Genomic DNA, 22,714 nt, shown 5'->3' with positions numbered 1-22,714 from the left:
AATTCATTTTTGTAAATGGAAGTACATATTATACTTCCCACAATTTGATAGGCATTAGTTAAAAAATAATATTGTATTGTATTGCATTATATTTTATTATATTAGAAAGCAATTTATATGATAAAGAAAATATTTATACGATTATAAATTATAGATCGTATATAAAATTGTATATAAAATTGTATAATTATAAATTACAAAACATAGTATATTTATCATATATTAACAATAAAAATGTTTAACATATAAAGAAATCCAATGTGTTCTCTATTAAAAACTACCATTAGTATCCTTATCTCAAAAATTAGTCCATCATTTTCAAATTCTGGACAAAGCAAAAAATGTCCTCGCAAATCAAGTTTCGTATCAGGATCGCATGACGTAGGAAGAGGTAGCTCAAGAAATCATGCTACCTCCAAGTAAGTTACGTTCTCCTGTTCAGAAATTCTAATTTTGAACGAAGTGGCAAAATTTACCGCAAATTGAGTTTTGTATCAGGATCACATGATGTGTAAAGAAGTGGCACGAGAAATCATGCCATTTCCAGATAAGTTATGTTCTCCTGTTCAGAAATTCTAATTTTGAACGAAGCGGCAAAATTTCTCGCAAATCGATTTTTGTATCAGAATCACATGACATGAGAATGTTGCATAATTTCGCGTATATTTTATGTTGAAGTCGACATGCAGGAAAAATTTTCGGTTTCTCCAGAATATGAAATAGGAAGACCAATGTTTTGGATTAGGAGAATGATGATTGAATTTAATGAAGAACACATTGGATTTCTTTTTATATTAAACATTTTTATTTTCATTTTTATTAATAATACATAATAATTACATTAATACATTTTATAATTACACTCATATTTACTTTATCATATAAATTTTGCTATAATATAATACAATATAATTTAATATAATACAATATAATACAATAATGTTGCTGTAAAGATAGAACGAATTTCTTATCTCCTTTTATGATTCTCAAATTACCAATCTAAGTAATCGATATTTATTTCGTAAGAAGTTCAGTCTTATTTTTACAATGTGCTGCCTAACAGTTAGCAACCAGTGACACATAATTGTAGGAACTCACAAATTTATAATATGATCTATAATATTTTATAATAATAAAGGAATTCTAGTTTCAATAGATGCCATTGAACTGTGAGATAAAAAAAATTGTAATTCCTCCTACTACTTGATCTACAAAAAAAATTGGCACCAGTTGATGTGTTTTTTTATACCAAAAAAATCTATAAAAATAATTGTTTTAGTAGGTTCAGTCTAACGAGATATTTTAATGTTTCGAGATAAACGCGACATTATTATACTTCCGGTTTAACCAGAAATCGAGTATTGTATTTCATACTCTTAAAATATTTGACACATGAAATCATGAAACTTTTCTTAATAAAATATTTTCTCTATCGCTCCTAACAAACAAAATATTCAAATATTCCTTAATTTATAATCACCTTGTGTGTCATACACACACACACACACACACGCATATACAGCGGACACGCGTACACACGCGCACATTTATAAATACATACATGGACACGTTCATATATATAAGAATATAATATCTAAAACAAAAGTGAAATGATGCTTTGAAAGTTAAAAAATGTCCAAATTCTAAGTTTCATGGTTATGTCGAATTAACTTACGTGAAATCCGAAAGAAAAAGGATTGACTACATCGATATCGGTCATACGATATGAGCCAGTGGAGGAAACGGCGCATTGACGTGTTCAATGAAATGGAAATACAAGGAGGATGGACAAGGTCGCGATCAACGAAAAGGAGAACGTTGGGAAACGTGCCAAAGTCGTTAGGCATTGCGGATTTTCATCATCCTCGTCTTCATCTTCGTCATCTTACAACAACAACAACAAACCCGCAAACATTGAATCCATTCCCGTTGAACTCATTCTACAAATTCTATCATATCTATCCCAGAAAGACCTTTCCAATATGGGTCGCGTGTCTAAGTACTTCGAAGGTATCATGCAAGATCCCGTGGTTTGGCGCACGTACGAGGTGATTATTATAATATATTACCAAGGTGCACGTCCCATCGGCTTTCGAATGAAATTTTCGTCAACGATAAGATCGCGAAACACGCGACTGATTTTCTTTCTTTCTTTTTTTTGCTACATAACTGGTTAATGTAATCGAATCTTTAACCCTTTAGTGTATATGATGGCAAAATTAAAATCTATTAATCATGCAATGTTGTCATGCAACTTTTAAGTCACAAGCTCATACTTGTCTACTTTTAAGTTTTATTATTTCATTTTTTTCTATTCATTTATTTCTTTATTTAGCTATAATTTAACTCATATCAAGATAATTTTTAATTTATTAAGTATAAATAACTAGTATATTATAGTGTGTAATTATATTATAATAGTACATTATAACTATATTATATACTATATATATATATGTTTATATATATATGTATATATATAATATAATATTTATATAATATATATGTTCATGTATAAGTATACACATATAAGTTAAACAAATTAAAAATCTAACCATTGGTAGAACTTAAAAAAAAACATTATAATAATATAATTTTGTCCATATTCATGCTTAAACATTTACTGAACTAGTATAATATTTTTCCTTTTGAAATCTTCAAAAAAGAAAAAAAAAATTCTATATTAAAAGATAAAGAGATGACTTTTTAAGTTCGCTTTTCAAAAGAGAATAACAAATTTTAATATTTTTTTGTTTCTTTTTTTTCTTCTTTTTAACCCAAGAAACAAAAATTTAGTGTCAACCCTTAAGAGACTATAGAATATATATTTATGATCGATCGATCGGTTAACAGCATCGAAAGAATATGGCAAGAACGTGTATATTCGTACCGTAGGTGACGAACTGTAACGAGAACACGTCCAAAATAATTGGGAAGCTAAGAAACATGCCGTTCCTAAAGGAATTAACGATCAATCACAGAAAGGACAGCGACAAGATTTTAAGACAGATTTCGCTGACGAATAAAAATCTTGAGAAGCTTTATGTCTACAATTGTACAGGTACGTTCAACGGAATCGTCTTTTTCTGATTAAGAATTCAACATTCATTGTTTGGCTCGAATTCAGTAAACCTGTTTCGTTCCTATATTCTTTGACATAACATCTTGCTGACCGATTATTTCGTATAAATATACATATAAAAATAATAATTCTCCATGCAACCGGCTATTTTTCTTTTTCTGCAGTTCTATATAAAATAAGAATATTTAAATAAAATTTCAACATACTTTTGTTAATGCATTATTCAATTTATATGTAACTTATTACATATTTAATAATCGTAATATTTAATAATTTTTTCCGGTATGATGTACTTTATAACATGTAACTACATACATGTTGGAACAATTAATAAAAAATACTTTGGTAAAAATAACAAAAATTAAGAAAAGACCGTTAAACAGATAACATAATGTCTTCTAACATTTTGCCTTCGTCTGAATAAATCTCGAAGTTGCAAATGTAACCGATCTCAATTTTACAAAGCATTCTGAATAAAATCCCATATTTTATTATTTTTATTTGATTATATCAATTTTGAAGTCTTTTCCATAATATCATTATTGATTTTGTGAAGTCTGTCTCTATTACATGTAACGTGTGAATTATCTTTAAGATAAAAGAATGTAAGAATTTGATCGAATCTCATTCTAATCATGGTTTTAGAAAATTTTTATGCTTCGAACAAAGCATCAGTTAACCAGTAATCTTTCCATTTTGACTTTTTTGTTTATCCCAAGTAAACCTAAAAACTTCTTTATATCTCGATTGGTAACTTTCCTCCACGATGAAATTTTAAACAAAAATTATCTGACACATTTTCATTTGTTAATGATATAAATTCATTTGAGAAGTAATTAGATCAAAGAAATTATTATCAAAAAGTAAGTTAATTATTTCACTTATACTTCGTTGATTTCCAAATTGAATAATTACATCAGAATTATTTATATAATTCTACAAGTTCGGTAAAATATCATTTTCCCTTCATTACTCTTCTTCAAAATCAATTTCACTGTCGAATATTATCACATTTCTTTCTTGCCTTCGTGACGATCTGATCTAAGTCAAAGTCATTTCTATCCTCCTACGAAGTATCATCTTTCAGCTGTTTACTATATCTCAAAGCCACTCAAACAATCCGACCAAGTGTTTCCACATAATTCATTCAAATGTTCTTTTTACTACCTCGGATGCGTCATTCATTTTCTTTTCCTTTCTTTTTTTTGTTTAAAACTTTTCTAATATAGCAAAATGTGAATAGAAAAAGTAAGAAGTATGGCACGCCAATTATCTGGAGATACCGATTAAATAGATCAGTGATAAGACTTTAAGGAAAGAGGAAAAATAGAAAGGGTTGAAATAAGAGACGTGCGGTGAAGTGCCACGGCTTATCTTGCATATGTAAATTTCTTAGAACTTCAACTTAAACTAAGATAACACGAACTAAACTAAAGAAAAGTACGATCTATAGAACGCTACATTTAGATATATATATATATCATTTTCAAGCTTGAAAACTGTTATAAACCTTTGTTAGTGAAAAGATGAATTAAATCGTTATTGGTTAGCAAAATTCGGACATAGAAATACGAATTAATTCGCGACCGGTCAGTGTCTCGTTGTTGCCTCGCCAGAATTACCCTCACGAGGGAATACATGACGTCAGTTTAACCCCCACTGCCACTTTACATCTACGTCACATGCATCACGTGACATGAATTATCTCTTATGATAATGTCGTCGCGTTTCTGTCACACTTCATTGGTGACCCTTCCACTTATGAACACTCTACATATGTGGTATATATGTAATACATATATACAGAATAAGTCGATAACTATTACCATATCAAATACGGTACAAATGCAATAATGCATGTACGTGTGCAATTGCGAGCAAAAATATGATCATGAATATATAATAAATCGTTTTCCTCTTACATTTTTCTGTCTTCAATATAGAAAAAAAGGAAAAAAAAAAAAAAAGATGTGGTTTTTCCCAAAATATCTCGTGTATTAATCATTCTTTGACGTTGTACTCCAATACTTTTTTTTTCTTTTTTTATTTTTTTTAAGAATAGCACGAGGGATCAATCCGTAGAATCAAAAATTCATGAGGTTTCGTTTATATATATATATATATATATATATATATATATATATATAGATATGTATATATAAATAAGAAGAAACGATAACCATGAAATAATCTTATAAAAAAATTCTTTCCATCGTTAGATGTACCTTTTGAAATAGCGTAACTTTATCTTCAGTATTTTTTTCTCTATAAAAACAAAAATAACGATGATATTTGAGATGGTGATGGTTATTGATTCACCCTGTATATGCACTACTATTACTTTCCTCCACTACCATCCAATTTTGTCCCTTTTTTCTTCAATATGGCAACGAAACAGGTCAGCAAAGTGTTAACTTTTATTTTTTCTTCTCTCTCTCTCTCTCTCTCTCTCTCTCTCTCTCTCTCTCTCTTTTCTTTTTTTTACGTAACCTTCCCTCTATCAATATACGCCTATCTTCAAAAGTAGTACCAACGATGAAAGAGAAAGACGGAACGCGTTTTTGGCACAATGTCAAACGGGAAGAAGTTTTGCAACATTCTCGTGATCTTTCTTTAATGATACGTGAGCCACATAAATTTCATACCATTTTTTTCGTCTTTGAATAAAATAAGTAGATTTCAGTTTGATCTCTCTTTATCCTCGAAATGGATGAGATACTTTAATTTAATACGTGTTAAATGAACTTTTAAGAAGAGAATATTCGCAAGTAAAATCGATCATTTATATCTTTCAGTAGCGTTTCCGATTTCTTATTATATATAATATCAAATATAGTTTTATATATATATATATATATATATATATATATATATATTAGCTCTTATTTAATAAGTTTAATAAATTTTTCTAAGATAATTAAAGAAACTAATTTTAAAAAATTATTTGTGAATTTAACAAATTATATATAAAACTACAAACATATAATATTATATAATAGAATATCTAATAATAGAAATATATATAAAATTCTAGTTCTTTATTTAATAATTATATTTAATTTATTATATAATATATATTACTAAATAAAATATATCATATAATATTATAGAGTATTATATTAAATGCTATGTATAATAGTTTGTATAAATATGTATAATAGTTTACTCTTCCCTATATATACATATATACACATATATAAAAAAAATAACAATATTATATATACTATAATATTATACTGTATAAATTTTACTTATGAATTTATTATACATATAATAAATTAGATATAATATTATATTACGATGTCATAGTTTTAATATAGTCATTATATTTTTCTTTTAATTTTTTCTTTATTCTTATTAGTCTTCTCTTTAAATAATTACAAAAAAGAAAAAATATTATAAAAATAAGAAAAAAATATGATATAATTTGTATATTGAATATTTAAATTATTTTCAGGGTCGACTTCAAAGTTCTATCTCCGTTCGCATTATCTGACACGCATATTAGAGAAATGTCGACGACTGAATACCATCGAGATTCTTGGTAGTCCTTTCCGCGGACGAAAATTTTACAAATTACTCGGTGACGTTGGCTTAAGATGCTTAAAATGCGCATCTCTACCAACAAGGCATTCGCAATTTATTACTTTCATCCAAAATGCTCAACAGATTTACGACAATCGGTTGAATACTTACATTAATATGTGCTTTCTTCCGTGGCATAAACATGCTCAATTACACTACTCGATTAACCGAAAAGCAGCTTTTCGAACAATAAGGATACGTTACTCTTCCAAATATGCAATTTCGATTGATATTACAGAGAATGGGAAAAGGAATGTGCATCTTATATCTATGATCAATAAAGCTACTGGTTGAGAAATGTATAGTTAAATATTAAAAAGAAAAAAAAAAGAAGGAAAAGTAAAATAGAAAAAGAAATGAAAGGTAAGAAAAATAAAAATTTAAAGGATCTCGGATGATAATAAATTTCAATTGACAAGGATTTTAGAAACATAAGAAAAAGAAAAAAAAAGAAAGAAGAACATAGTAAAGATTGATCGACTAAAATTAAACATAAACGAAAATCAAAAGCTTTCATAATAATGAATTTTAACTAACTCGAGTATACAAAACATAAAGAAAAGAAAAATAGAAAACATAGTAAAGATCTATAAGATAAAATCCCCAAAATAAACGCAAACCAAAATACTTACGAATTTCTATTGATATTCAAATATTAAGAATATTAGAAGAAAAAAAAAGAAGGCAATAAAGATCGATAGATTAAAAGTGAATATAAAGGAAAAATCAAATGCCCAATTAACCCATTGACTACCAACTACGAGATATCTCGTAAGTAAGAGTCTGTACCAAAACTGCCAGCTACGAGATATCTCGTAGTGGGTGCTGCAAGTTTAGATTGGTTACAAATGGCTATTTCAGTTAGGAATTATTAGAAAGGATGAATGAAAAATATATATAGTATAGAGGACATATTACTTATCAATTTTTATTATATTATGTCAGTAACTTAATATTATTATATTTTGTAAAACTTCATGTTTTCTTTAAAATAAAACCGTGTGGCATCCAGGGCAAGACGCGCTAAATTTGCATGGCAGTCAATGGGAAACTCTCATAGTCATGAATCTCAATTGATTGGACTATTAAGGAAAAAAAAAAAAAAAAAAAAAAAAAAAATAAGTAGGGATCAATGAGTTATAATCGAACAAAAACGATTTTCATTTACGCCAGTCTACCGTCAAATATCAATTTATTTGAATATATATATATATATATATATATATATATATATATATATATATATATATATATATATATATATATATATATATATATATATATATATATATATATATATATATATATATATATATATATATATATATATATATATATATATATATATATATTTGGTTACTGATGAATATACGGTATGTGAGAAAAAGAGAGGAGATTGTTGGACGTTAATGAGAACACAGCAAGGAGGGTGGTGATTCTATGGACAATTAAACTCGTGCTATACATTTAATGCACGCGATCATTTCAACCGGGTCGGCTTTTACTAAACGAGGGAGTTTTGCCTTAGAGCGCATCGATCGATTTTGCCTTTCATATAAACGACCACGAGGTGATATAGGGAAACACTTGTGGTTTTAGTTCACCGACCGAATCTTTCTTACCTTTACGCTCACTATCCTATCATACGTAAATTTCTATATAAAAATTACTACAGTTTAATAGGGAATTATTAGAAAAGAAATATATATGCGTTAAAAGTAAATACTTTTGAGCTTTAAAACGAATAATTTTTTCATTAAAAAAGAAAAAAAAACAAAAGAAATAAAGTATTTAGCGTTAAATAAATATATTTATTTTAAATAAGGAAAAAAAAAATATTACATCGAACAATATTTCATTTATTGTATACATTAAAACAAATTTTTTATGCATTAAAGTACATTAAAATGTGCATATTATATATGAATATTTTTATCATAAAATAGATATATTATTGCTTATTCAAGTGTACAAATTTAACATGAAAGGAACATTCAAATTTATAAATGCAAACATATATTATTCTAATTTCTAAATAACTCTAAATATTGCTAAAAACTTTAAAAAAATTCTTTATAATATTTTTAAATTTATTGCACTTTTATTTTTTTCTAACGCTATAATAATTGTTTTTATAAAATGCTTACAATAAATGAGGAATTTATTTTATGTATTGCTCATTTTAAATTGTCCGATTATTCTAACTTGTCCGATAATTTAACCAAATTTAACCGAATATTCGTTATATCCTTCGTAATTCTTTTCGGACGCAATATATATCAATTATTTTGAAGTACGTTAAGAATAGATTCTCAATGAGATCTCATTTTCACTTCCCTTTCGACTTTCGAAAAGGGACAGTATTGATTCCCTAGACTTTCCGATTTCCTATATACATATCCGTCCTGCATACACTATTACCTATCATTGACATTCAGAATTCATTTGAAGTACTTGTTCTGAAGAATAAATAAAAGAGTAATGAAAATGATGATGATGATATATATATGTATGTATCTATGAATTGTCAATTCGTCTATTGGCGAATAAAAAAAGAAATAAATAAATAAATAAATAAATAAATATTAATCATAAAATGAATTAATTTCAATTAGAATTAAACCAAAAACAAATACAAAATATATTTAGTGTGTATAAAAGAAATAAAACCAAAAAAGAAAGAAAAGGAAAGAACAAGATCAATTATTGACGCGAGATGTCGAAATGATTGCCTTGATAAGCATTAAAAAAAAGATATATGAGAGAGAGAGAGAGAGAGAGAGAGAGAGAGAGAGAGAGAGAGAGAGAGAGAGAGAGAGAGAGAGAGAGAGAGAGAGAGAGAGAGAGAGAAGAAAAAAGACTCACATAATATCAAGCTCTCGATTTATTTATGCAAATAGCTTTGCCAAGTTTGATCGCCCTTTCATCGTGACAATGAATCGTGAAAATAATATAGACATAATCCTCCCACTCATTCCTCGAGACCACCAACAGGTATTTCCGATAGGCCTGCACCTCCTTCGGTGAATAATAAATTACCTGGTCGAACGTAAATCATGTAACGGTCTTAACAGGGCGCTAGTCGAACTGTCGGCCGGCCCGGAAGTAAGCAACGGTACGGCCCCGTTCGCTTCATTACATAATCGATCGGGCAACCGGATCGGGAAAGACCGACACTTTCGACGCTGGCGGTGGCTCTTAAGTTTAACCGCTTTACAAATTGAAACTTTTCTCTCACTATTAACGATTCGTCTAATCGTTAAATATCTACAAACGCATTCTAAAATGAATAAAATCATTCAATTTAAAAGGATTATTTATCTGCTCTTTAGAAATACTCGAACCAATCGTATAAATCGTTAATAAGAATGGTTCAAATGATTATCGATAAACGATATAATCTTCCATTTCAAATGAATAAGTTCATAAGTTTATGTGTATGTGTATATGTATATGTATACGTATACTTATATATAGAAATTGGATATCAGTAAATCACCCTTGGAGTTCTTGATCTCAACGTGACTTATCAGCACAAAAGAAGAGGGTAAAAGAAATAAGATCTTAAATGATAGATTCCTGAAAGAAGGTAGGTAGATATCTACTCGTGAAATTGGAGCTTGAAAATTACCACCGTTCGATCGACTGTAATTGATTCCACACGTAAGGATCCCGATAACGGACAGCCAATAGCTTCTTTTTATCTTTTTATAACCTTTTTTTTTAGGCTTTCTATCTTGTGTTCTATATCTCAATCAAACGTAAGGTTTTCCTCATTTCTTTCTTTTTTTTTTGTCTCCCCTTCCTTTTTTTCTTTCGTTCTTTTCGAAGAAGTCGATCTTATAACAAGATCGCATTGCTAATAGAACAAGAAATCACACAGTTACAGTGATCTAGCTCGAAGATACGTCCGGCTCCACGAACGCTTACAGTAAGAGCTCGTTCACACGACACCGAATCAATTTTTTTTCTTTTTTCTTAATTGATTATTTTATCGTCTTCTACAATGACGTATATGTTTTATATGTACATATTCATATGACAGTGTTAATCATATACAATAAAATCACGAATTGAAAAATTTTTGACATTCAGTTTTGCCAATAGAAACTGCATGCACTTATTCGATAAACAAAAAAAAAGCGAATCGGTCACGAATGACGCATATATCGTAATGACTGCATTTGAACGGTTTTATTGCTCCATCGGTAAATGTAGTATCGATCCGGGCCAGTCGATGTTCAATTTTTCAAGCAAAGAAAAAAGTTGCGTGAGACGGAGAGGGTAAGAGGTGTTCATATGATCAAAAACCGAACAGTGTGAACATTACGATCGGTCGAAGGCGATTCAGATTTAAAAATGCGTTCAAAACGTATGTCATATGAACTTACAATAAAAACTCATCGTCCAAACGACGCCGAATCGATTTTTTTTTTCTAATTGGTTATTTTATCGTCTACTACATGCAATGGCGCATATTTTCTATATATATATCTTCACGAGGTACTGTCAACCGTATATACGATAAAATCGTGTATTTGGCAATTTGTCACATTTGTTTTTGCCAGTAGAAACCACATGCAATGATTTGATTAAAACAAAAGAATCGGTCACGAATGGCGCATATGTATATCGTAATAACAGCGTTCGAACGATTTGATTGCTTCATCGGTAGATGCAGTATTGATCTGAACCAATCAATATTCAATTTTTCAAACAAACATAAGCATATTGCTGAGTGGGGGTGGGACGTACGGTCAAAAAACTAAACGTGTGAACATTACAATCGGTTGACACCGATTCGACAAAATTATCGATATCGTCTAAATATGTATCGCGTGAATTTAGAGTTTAAAATTAACCTATTAATAAAAAAAAAATCGATTCGGTGTCGTGTGAACGAGCATTTACTAGAGTAAAAGAACATAGGACTACCTCGAAAACATCGGGAACGTTCATTAAAGTTTCAACTTGGCATATCGTCTTCTCGTTGAGTTTTAAAATGTATGTATGTATATATGTATATATCATGTGAATAGACGACGAGAAAAGTGAGAAAGAACGGAATACACACACCTGTCGTAAATGCATAGAGTCGACGTAGATAATCGGCAAGTTACTCGGACAAGGTCGCTGGACACTAAAAGACTCGACGACAGAGTATCCGTGCGCGGGCGTAAAATGGGTCGATGAAATTAATAACAGTGTAGTATACACTGAATACGATCTTGAATCTTAGAATACTCTTAGAATTACTCTAGAATCTTTCTTTTCTTCCTTCTTCCCTCTTATTATATTTCTTACATTGTCCTAGTAAACAAAGACGCAACGTAAGATTATTAGATATTTATTTTCCTATATTTTATTGTTTATATCTTACTCGTAACAAGTTCTTTTTCTTCTTTTTTTTATTTCTTCATAATTATTAAACAATTATTGATCCTCTTGATCCTCTTTTTTTTATTTCGATAACAGAGCCGGTCACTTTCCGTATAAATATTTATCTAAGACAAATGAATAGATAATTAATATAGTAATAAATTGTAGATAATTTTTGTTACGTTATTCGTAAAAAAGAAAAAATATTAATCCATATATTATTATCATATATCTCGAAATTATTTGAGTAATATATAATTTTTAATAGCATTATATTAACGAATAAATTTTAAATCGAATGAATAAAGAAAATTCGATTAAAATCATGTTTAAAATTTCTCTCTCTCTCTTCTCTCTCTCTCCCTCTCTCTCTCTCTCTCTCTCTCTCTCTCTTCTCTTCTCTTCTCTTCTCTTCTCTTCTCTTCTCTCTCTCTCTCTTTTTTACTAGCTAACCCCTGCCAGTAAATGTGAGTTTGAAGTTCGTACTCGAGACGATCGTACTTCATACTCATATAGACGCGCCAGAGACAACGACGAGGAGAACGACGACAACGACAATCTCAAGAGGGAAACGACTACGCAACGTCGTCTATTAGATTTATGTGTGCGTACGATGATATATGATTTCGTTTAACGCCGAAAAATTATCGATTTAACAGACATGTATCTAACATCGTCTTTTAACGCACAGCTGTTATTTCATATAGCGAAAAAGAGGGGATTTCACAATGTCCCTCCTTTCATGTTCTCTATCCATTGCCCAACTTCATTTCAAGAGTGCGAAACGATTCCCTGTTTAGATAATCTAATATATACGTATACGTATACATATATAATATTAAGTGAATTTTCGTCTGCTATATCGTTCAATTTCAAATCTGATTATCTAAGTTATAAAATTATAAGTACTGTTAAGCAATTAGTAAAAATTGAAAAATTAATTGTTTATATTTATAAAGAAAAATATTGCTTAGAACAAAATATACTCAATGATCGGTATGATAATGAACGGGATTGGAAAAAATAAACATGAAAACCAGAATAAAATATAATAAAATAAAATGAAATAAAATAATTGACCTTTTATATTTATATATGTAATATGTATATATATAATTATTTTTTATATTTATCTTTAAAATATAAAAATATAATTTTTGTTTTTTTTGTATATAAAAGAATATGTGCCTATATATCTTTCAAACATAAAAAAAATTGAATTAAAAAATTTGTATTCAATATCTAAATTATATTTTTTTAATTAAAGAAGTCATTATAAGTCATTTATTATAATAAGTTATAATATATAATATAATTTTTATATTAAAGATATATTTTTTATATTTAAGATATAAATGATGTAATAAAACAAAAATAAATAAGATAAAAACGTAAAATAATAAATTATATTTGTAATTAAATTTCTATAAAAACCAAAAGGGAACTTGCAAGGTATCAATTTCTTCCCAATTGATTACGTTGCATAATTTACTACATATATCGGCCAATAATATTCCACGAAAATAGTACGTTGCATTGTATATTTAACGTGCATACAAATTCAAATGAACTTTCTAAAAGCAAGTTTAGATTTAGTAGGATCATCAGGGAATCGATGCGTTTTATTAGGATTCACTTTGCGCTTGCTAAAGTAGTAACTCGTTACTGCAATAATGCACTTGCGAATAATGTAATTAAGAGAAATCGTGTACGATGTAACGTCGCATATACATACATAACATTTTGCAAGAAACGCATACATTCTACCCTCGAGGTTAGAATAAGAAAAGAAAAAAAGAAAAAACCTACGTATCGTGCCTTTGTTTGCGATTAGTATGATGTAAAAATAGACATAGAAAAATTATCGATAATGTGAATGTAAAATAATACAAATGCACGTATATTTTACACCTTGAAAAATCGATTCTGATAATATAAGAGAAAAAAAGATGAAAAAAAACAAATAAATAAAAAAGAAAAGAAAAAATCGTTACGTAAAACAACTATTGGATTCTGATTGGGTCTTATCGAAAACATCGACCAATCAAAATTAATTGCAATCAACCTTCGCCTTACATCATAATAATTTTTTCTAATTCAGAATAAATTTTCCACACGCGAGGTACATTTCAATATTTGAATCATTTGGAATGTTTCCGATTAATTTTCTTAAGAATAAACATCAAGAGGAAATAAAACTCATGATCGGTCCTTCTGAAAAATGAGTCCGATTAAACATTTTAATTCTTAACGAGGTTATTTCATAGACCGATATAAAAAAACGAACCACAGTTTCATTTTTTTTTTCTTTTTATTTTTTTCTCTTTTGTTTTTTTTTTTTTTGTTCAAACATCAAAAAAGAAGATGCAATTCCTTTTTTGCTCGAAGCATTCATAACCGAGCTCTCTCGGTATATCTTGTACCTCTTCGCTATTGTTCCAATAACAAACACAAGAATACCTTTCTTCATACGCAATTTAGAGGGAAAAAAAAAAAAAACATCTTTTCACATGTCAAATAGATACGAAGCGATTGGTTGTCGCTGATCGTTTAAGAAAATTACGCGGGAAAATGGAAATATGCTAAATGAACTATACATAACCTAATCTTTTAATAATTCGAAAATAAATCTATAAGAAACGAAATAACTATGTATATATACTTACATCGTACAAGTACATAACGATACAATAATGTTAATCTCTTTCTCTTTTTCAATTTATTTAATCGTATCTCGGGCGTACTCATATGAATCAGCCCGTGATTTCCTCGTTTGGGAAAGCAGCAAATTCACGATCATGTATAAATTGAGACCAGAATACGTTATAGTAACGTTCGAGTAACATCAATAGGTTAAAATCTCCGATGTTAAAAGCTATGCTGCAAGAGTTCCACGTGTTCACAAATAAAACACTTGGAATATAACGCGGTACTTGAGTTACACGCCCGTTGCATCTATATATAGATTCGAAATCGATTTTGCTTTTGCTGAAGAAAAAAAATAAACAGATATCGTTAATCAAAAATTTTATTTTCTCTCTCGATTCTTTGAATGCTAGTAAAAAAAATTAATTACGTTACTTGCAGTTAAAAAAAATATTTTATTTTTGTTTACATAAGGGAGAATAAAAAAAAAGAAAAAAGTTTACGAATAAAAAAGTAAAATGAAAAAACACGTGCGCGCGCACAGAGAGAAAGAGAGAGAGAGGTGTAGCAGAAAATGCGACGCACCGAAATTCTCTGAAGACAAATATTTTCGTCTATTGCATTCTATATACGTAGATGCATATTTCTAGCACAACCAAATTATGAAAAGCTAAAAAAGATGTAACTCTCATAGTCAGGACTTCAGAATTCAAAGAAAACGAAACGCGGGAGTCATAACTAGGACGTGTCCGTGTTTATTCGAGTAAATAAATATAGGATAAAGTGAGAAATGTATAAAAAAATTCGCTCTGTAATTCTTCAATATATTCGGAAATAGTGTATATGTGTTGTATAGTACGGATCCTATCTACTGCTATCTGTGTGTGATGCGCGCGTGTTATGTGTATATGTATCTCCTTTGAGATAGATCAAAGATCTTTGAAAAGTAAATGAGGCGATTATATGCATGGATATCTAACTAGTTTGCTAAAAAAGAAAGACGAAAAAGAAAAAGAAAAAGAAACAAAAGATAAAGAAACTTTGAAGGTGGCTAAAAGACAAAAATCCATTCTAATGTATAAACAATCTTAACGGTCGTCTCTCGTGCAAATCATTCTGCAGGCATTCTGACAGAAAAAGTACTGATCTTTGTGCGATCTTAGAAAAACTTAAATCTCAAAGAAACGTTAAACGATAAAACGATACAATTTTCTGAGAAAAAAGTCTCGTATTATCTATCGACGGTCCATCAATCCTTGGAGGATAAGAAAAGGATGTCTGTCATTCTGGCAGACGACGTGCTGTCCGCGTGCTTTTCCCTTCTTTTGTTCAAAAGAATATCTAAGGGAGGAAAAAAAAACAGAAGACTCAATCATAAAACTTACCGCGTATCAGCTGACCCGTAGCACAACGAAAATGTTCTAATTCCCGAACGGTGGATGCATCCCTTACGAACGTTTCACTTCGGATTATTTCGGAACGAGGTAAAAACTTGGACGAACTACGGCCATACCGTATGGCAGCGCGACGAAGACTGCCTCTGTTAGCTGATTAATGAACTAAAGTGCGCGACGTGACGAAAGGTGGAGCTTGACGTTAAAAAAAGCGCGAATTTTGATTTGCTCTTGTCTAGAGATTGATGTTTTCATATTATCGATTAATGCGTTTTTTATTTTTTTTTCAGAATTAATTAATAATATTGAATTCAGGAAGATGTTAAACGTTTTATTTAGAAAACAATAATATTTCATTTTTCTTATTGGTATAATTTAATATAATAATAAAATAAATTCGATTTTTTTTTTTATATAGATCGTCTCATAAACGTTATTTTATTGTTTTTGCATACTTATTTTCTAATTCGTGCAATTTTGAATCGAGTTCCGCCATAGAATATGTCTGCAATTGTATATTATTTATATAAGTTATTTTTAAATAAATTATTAAACAAAAGCGTGTACGTGTATGTGAAAAAAATATATACAAAATATGATTGAGAAATATTTACCCTTTTTCTGACTGGTTTCACATTCTGTGTTAAATTGTCCATATCCTCTGTTACCTATAATCATACAATAAGTATATAATATTTAATCACTACACATAGTTTATTCTACTTACCCAAAAATCTTTATACTCTGGAGATACTCCTTCTAAAAATAATATCCTATTTTCGATATTTTTAAGTCTTTCATAGATATCTCTAGAAACAGGCTTTATTATGCCTAACATTTTTTCAGCAGTAGATATTCGGTCGTCCAATACGGAAGAGTAGTTATTATTGCTCTGATTTGTCGTATGATTAGTAGCTTTATGCAGACTTGATTGGTCAACCGTTTGAGGTCCCCATGCATTCAATACCCTATGTACTGAAGACATATGTACATAAATTAACACTAGTCGTTCTCGAGTATTATACATATTAGTATTGTTTCATATTAATATACTTTACCTTTAACATGACTTTTAGAATCTTTTCTTCTAATCAAAATAGCATCCACTCTTGCACAAGAATTTTGTTTTTCATTACACTGCTCTCTGTAATATAAGTGAACATTAAACTTAAAATGTTCAAAAATACATTGATATTTTAAGAAATTTTTATTAAATATTTTGTTATATTCCAACCTGTAACAACAGAATTCTTGTACGTTTACTAAATTCACTTGTTGACGTTTTCTTTGAATGAAAGATTCTATTCTATGTTTAAGTTCATCTGAGCTTGCTCTAATTTGTACAAGATTTGGATCAAATAAAACAGGCTCTTCTACTGGCATTTCTACATCTTCCAAAGAACCTTTTTCATTTGAACATGAACTTTTAGATGAATCCTTCCATTTTTCTATTGTTTCATTACATACAACAGTATCTGTAGAAAAAAATTATAGCAAACATTAGTAATTCAATTTTTATAATTAATTTATTTTGTCACTATAATTACAAAAAATATACACTAACTTTCTAATAAAATATTTATTAAAAGAGAAACAATAATATTTAACAAAACATTGTAAATATTTATGAAAATTAATACTTCATGGCCCTTAACATTAGTTTATTATGCCAAATATAAAATATGAATATTAGGAAAATTATATTACTATCTATATTCCCATTTCATCATAACAACAAAAAGTTTCCATAAATTATATTTTGTTGGAAGCATATTTTATAATGAAATATTTTACACATGTTAAAATATATAAAAATTAAATAACATTAAAGAATTATTTACTATTAGACCAAATACATTCTTTATTTTCCTTCCATTTAGGCTCTTCAATATCATATATCTCTTTCTTCCATATAGGAACTGAGGCTTTCAATGTATTAATAGCATATTCTACAGCTCTAAGCGATTCTTGTCTATGAGGAGAAGAAACTGCTATAACCACACTAGCTTCAGTCACTGGTACTTCGCCAAGACGATGATATATAGCGATATGCTCTATATTCCATTGTGAACGTATTTTAGCACATATATTATTCATTTCTTTTAATGCCATAGGTTCATAAGCTTCATACTCTAGTTTTATAACCTGAAACATAAATTGATTACTTAATTTTAATTATAATATATATAATAAACTAAATATTTAAAAGAAATACCTTTTTATTTTCAAAATTATCACGCGTAGTTCCTACGAAAGTAGATATTGCACCACAATTAGGCGAAACTATTAAATTAACTATTTCTCCAACATTTAATACTTTCTGTTCTAACCTAACAAAATCTTTTCCAGTACCCATGTTAACCTAAAAGTAAAACAGAGTTTTTAAATTATATGTTAATAGCATGTTGTAAATAATAAGCAATGAAGAAACCTCCACTAAGTGGTGGAATGACAGCAATTTCGTTTTTCTCTGATAATTCTAAAATAGAATCTTGAGAAACAAATTCCTCGTTCACAGCTAGTATTAGTGTATCACGTATATTTTCAAAATGAAATGATGCTACTATTGTATCCAAAAGTTCTGTGTAAGATAATTTTCTTGAGACAATAATTTTACATTCCTTGAGTCCTGTCAATTCACGTGCTTTCGCGAAAAACAATATTTTTATTTCCACCTGTTCAGGATTTGCGTCCATTATAGTATAAGGCAGTTTCTTACAAACCTACTAGTTGTTTAAATTTTTCATCACATATACATACTCTTTAAATTTATCAACTGACGTTATGTAATTAATGTCTCCTCACGTAATCACGTGCCAGTACTTAAAGATTATCCTGCTTTTTTTACAAGCTGTAGAAGTTATGTCAAACTTCTTATTTAACTTTCGTTAGTTATCTAATGGGACATTTAAATAAATTATTATAAGATTTTTTGTCTAATGAATTTCACATACACCTGATTTATTCACTATTATTACACTATTATTATATTTCTCATAATACAATTTTAAGGGAAAAGAATACTGTTAATAGAGGAACAATGAAAATGTAAAAAACTCTCGATAATAGTAGACATTTTGAAACGTCACTTATTATTACGCATGCGCTAAATAAGACCATCTGTGGCTAAATTCATATCGTTATAAGAAGGGCGCAGAAAAATAATAATACAATTTTTTATTTAATAATCATACACAAATATGAATTATAATAGAGAATATATTTTATAAAATATCTCACATATCTTCTTTCGTCTATTACACAATAATAATATGATTACTAATTTATACTTAAAGATGTAAATATAATTTCATGAATAAGACTTATTCGAAACGACTACATCATCGCTAAAAAAAGTTACGACAATAAGTTACTTTTCATCTTGTTTTATTTTCTTAGTAATAGTGTAACATTAAAATCAGTTAATATGTGTATAAATAAATAAATATATATATGTATATATAAATTGAATTTTTTACGGAAGAATAAGTAGAGCAGACTTGAACATAAATAATTATCAAAATCTCGGTAATCGATTAACACGTTATAAAGGTTAACTCTCAAAATAAAGTATAATAGACTATCAGATCTTTAGATCAGTTTATTTAAATAAATAAAGAAAAGAATATTATTCAATATGAATATTATTCATATATTATAGATACAAAATGTTTTTTTTTATTTCATGATATTGATTCAAATGTGCAGTATTTATTACACTAATAATATGAGATTATCGTATTTTATGTATACCAGCTATTTAAGGGTGTGACAGCTTAAGGATTCATTACGTGTAAACGAGTAATATCGGTGCAAGAACGCGGCGTTCTTATACTCTATCTTCAATCTCTCTCTCTCTCTCTCTCTCTCTCTCTTTCTCTCTCTCTCTTCCTCTCTCTCTCTCTTTCTCTCTCTCTCTCTCTCTCTCTCTCTCTCTCTCTTTCTCTCTTTTTCACGATCAACCTTTTTTCCTCATTACATTGCGATATAATTAAAATAAAAAAGACTTATACATATGAAAATAAAAAAATAAAAAGAACACAAAAAATATAGCGCATCGTTGATCTTTAAACACCCTATACTAAATTAAGGTCAGCTGAGAAAAATGAGAACGGTGAGGCAAGGAATCACAGTGTTCTAAATACACACACAAATACACACGTACACTCACACATATGTCCTAACAAAGAAAAAGAAGAAGAATGAGAGAGTAGAAAATGATATCGACATTCTACGTTAGTACACGTCCATGAAACGATAGGCTCGTTTGTATTGACCAACAATCAAAGCATCAAGGTATAAAATATTTTAAAATCTCTGTTTGTTTACTTATAAAAATTCATTAGAAAAGTGATTTAAAGTCGAGCCAAGCTGTAATCGACAGGCCACACTGCTGCTGCACCGTATATAGGTCAAAATTGATTTGGATATAACTTCCGCAGGAGCGTATTCAACGATATGTTCTTTTCATAACGTAAGAAGGTGGGATACGTACAATACGTTGCAGTGCATCTTCTTAAGATAAAAAATTTAGAGAGACAAATGTAGATATATATATAATGTGTATATATATATATACATATAGAGAGAGAAAAAGAGAGAGAGAGAGACCAACGCAATAAGAAAATCTCTATGGACGCAATCTCCTTTTGTCGGTACGAGAACGTCGAGATAATTTGTAATGAAGGACACACGGCACCGAGATTTTATGGATACTAACTCTGCTACAGTATGTCACAGCGTCCAACGGCCTTGGGATATGCATTCGAACATATTCGTCGTGCGTGCAACACAATACACGTGCACGTTCAAAGTTCTACCGCGCGTATATATATATATATATATATATATATATATATATATATATATATCGCTTTAGTATAAATTTAGTTTAAAAAGGAATACGAACGAGATTCTAAAACCTATGAGAACGATTTTTAATACTCCAAAGATAGTTTAATCACACTTTTACCTTATTGCTAAACGAAAGAATGCATTAAAAGGATGATCAAAATCAGATATTCGTCATATATTAAACCGGTTCGCGGTAGTCACATCTCTCTTATTATACGCGTATATCTAAAGTTGTTCGTTCCACGAATACTACTGGAATATGTGACGTAACGGAGGAAAAATTCCAAGATTATTAGCCAAACGTGCACGTGGATTCAAAAGGCCAAAAGATTTTCTTTCGTTCTTCTTTTTCTTTCTTTCTTTCTTCCTCCCCTTTTCGTTTATTCCTCTATTATGATATATATATATATATATATTACTTTTGAAATGTTAACCCCTTATTTTCTCTGTTCTCAACTTGTGCGTTCATCGTATTACGTAACTTCCGGTGAATAATAGAAAACATTATTTGTCGATAAGAAGAACAGTCGGAGAAAATCGAACTCCAAGATGCAACTCTCCGACCCGTGAAAATAAAAAACGTACAAATATATAAATAAGTTTGCACTAATTCGAGAAGAGCGAAGCAAAATAATGGTGCGAGTTTTTGGAGGCGAAAGAGCCGAAATATTAGCCGTGATGCGAAAAAAACTTTGGATGAACGGATTTAATCGCGCAGGTGAAGAGTCGTAGTGTCGGAGTCGGAGTCGGAATTGGAATCAGAGTCGAGGATCATGCGCATGCGCGCTTATGTATGCGCGCTGCGGTAACTTATAGTTGCGCACGTTGCACTTACGGTGCATCCGTACAGTAGGAACAATTTACCCACGATTGGTTCACGTACAAATATAAACATTTTGTCTTTCTTTATTTATCTTTCTTTTTATATTATCTTTCCCTTTTTCTTTTTTTCTTTTTTTAATTTTTTTCTTTTTTTTTTTCTTTTCTTTACGATCACACGACACGTTCTATATAAAACGTCGTTAAAACGATAAGATATTTTTTTTCTCTTCATTCAAATGCAACATAATAACGCACACACGCACACGGTAGATATGTATATGGAATTTTTCTTTTTTCTTTTTATGAGACAAATACAATCGAGAAACGACAAAGAACGAAGTTTACTATTCTACCGCGAAGGATAAAACTATGTATACGAAAAGAATGTTCTCATCAAAATGTTTCTCTCGTATCAACATCGTGGCAACTCGGTCGAGCCGTCAAGATTTGCGACCCGTCGTCGACTCGATGAAGCTCTCTCTGTGTAGCCGTCGATTCCAAGTCGATTCGTCGCAATCGTCGCGCTGCGCTTGAGACGAGCAACGGCATTGCGACACACACGATTGCGACCCAAAAATATGTATCTATGTAAATACATACGTAGTGTTATTCTTTCTTTCGCTTGGTTTTTCACGAAACTCGCGCTCCCTGGACTTTGTGTGATATCCAAAGATATATATATATATATTGTTTTTATAGTTGACAAAATAATGAAAATCTTTTTTTATGATAACAAACATGCGTCGTCTTATCGGAATGTATCATGATTAACCTGGGCCTTTCGTTTTTTCGATCCGTATTAAAGCTTTTCGTCTCGTGACATTCGTTAAACTACTAAATAATAGATAAAACTTATAAGACTATAGTAATTTATTATACAATGATTTATATGCTTGGGTTATAAGGCCAACCCTCCGGTTCAACCACGATGGAAAAGGTCCGTTTAGCAGTG

At 29.6% G+C, this 22,714-nt stretch overlaps 4 protein-coding genes across 4 annotated transcripts in view; 1 reads left to right on the top strand and 3 right to left on the bottom strand.

Moving 5' to 3' along the window:
* Nucleotides 1-16,237, bottom strand: part of TTLL5 (Tubulin tyrosine ligase-like 5) — a 39,293-nt gene extending 23,056 nt beyond the window's left edge. Inside the window, exon 1 of the mRNA XM_035863027.2 lies at nucleotides 16,078-16,237. The gene's annotated coding sequence lies outside the window, so the exon portion shown is untranslated. The remainder of the gene's footprint in view (nucleotides 1-16,077) is intronic.
* On the top strand, nucleotides 1,753-6,961 carry LOC118440254 (uncharacterized). Its single transcript, XM_035863037.2, has 3 exons — nucleotides 1,753-2,048; nucleotides 2,896-3,061; nucleotides 6,540-6,961. The coding sequence occupies exons 1-3, from the start codon at nucleotides 1,785-1,787 to the stop codon at nucleotides 6,959-6,961; spliced, it is 852 nt and encodes a 283-aa protein (XP_035718930.1). The 5' UTR covers nucleotides 1,753-1,784.
* Nucleotides 16,238-16,396: 159 nt separating the features above from the next.
* On the bottom strand, nucleotides 16,397-18,442 carry Mocs2B (Molybdenum cofactor synthesis 2B). The gene is made up of 7 exons (XM_035864012.2): nucleotides 18,302-18,442; nucleotides 17,928-18,231; nucleotides 17,321-17,561; nucleotides 17,145-17,230; nucleotides 16,814-17,061; nucleotides 16,701-16,754; nucleotides 16,397-16,591 (listed from the first exon to the last, which is right to left on the bottom strand). The coding sequence occupies exons 1-7, from the start codon at nucleotides 18,440-18,442 to the stop codon at nucleotides 16,520-16,522; spliced, it is 1,146 nt and encodes a 381-aa protein (XP_035719905.2). The 3' UTR covers nucleotides 16,397-16,519.
* On the bottom strand, nucleotides 18,308-18,813 carry Mocs2A (Molybdenum cofactor synthesis 2A). The gene is made up of 2 exons (XM_035864013.2): nucleotides 18,518-18,813; nucleotides 18,308-18,448 (listed from the first exon to the last, which is right to left on the bottom strand). Exons 1-2 carry the CDS (start codon nucleotides 18,780-18,782, stop codon nucleotides 18,444-18,446), a joined length of 270 nt encoding a protein of 89 aa, XP_035719906.2. The 5' UTR covers nucleotides 18,783-18,813; the 3' UTR covers nucleotides 18,308-18,443.
* Nucleotides 18,814-22,714: the final 3,901 nt, after the last annotated feature.

Source organism: Vespa mandarinia, chromosome 7 (assembly GCF_050613455.1).
Source record: "Vespa mandarinia isolate Hongniang chromosome 7, ASM5061345v1, whole genome shotgun sequence".
Lineage (NCBI taxonomy): Eukaryota > Metazoa > Arthropoda > Insecta > Hymenoptera > Vespidae > Vespa > Vespa mandarinia.
Note: the sequence above shows the minus strand (reverse complement) of the source record. Positions and strands in the feature narration are given on the sequence as shown.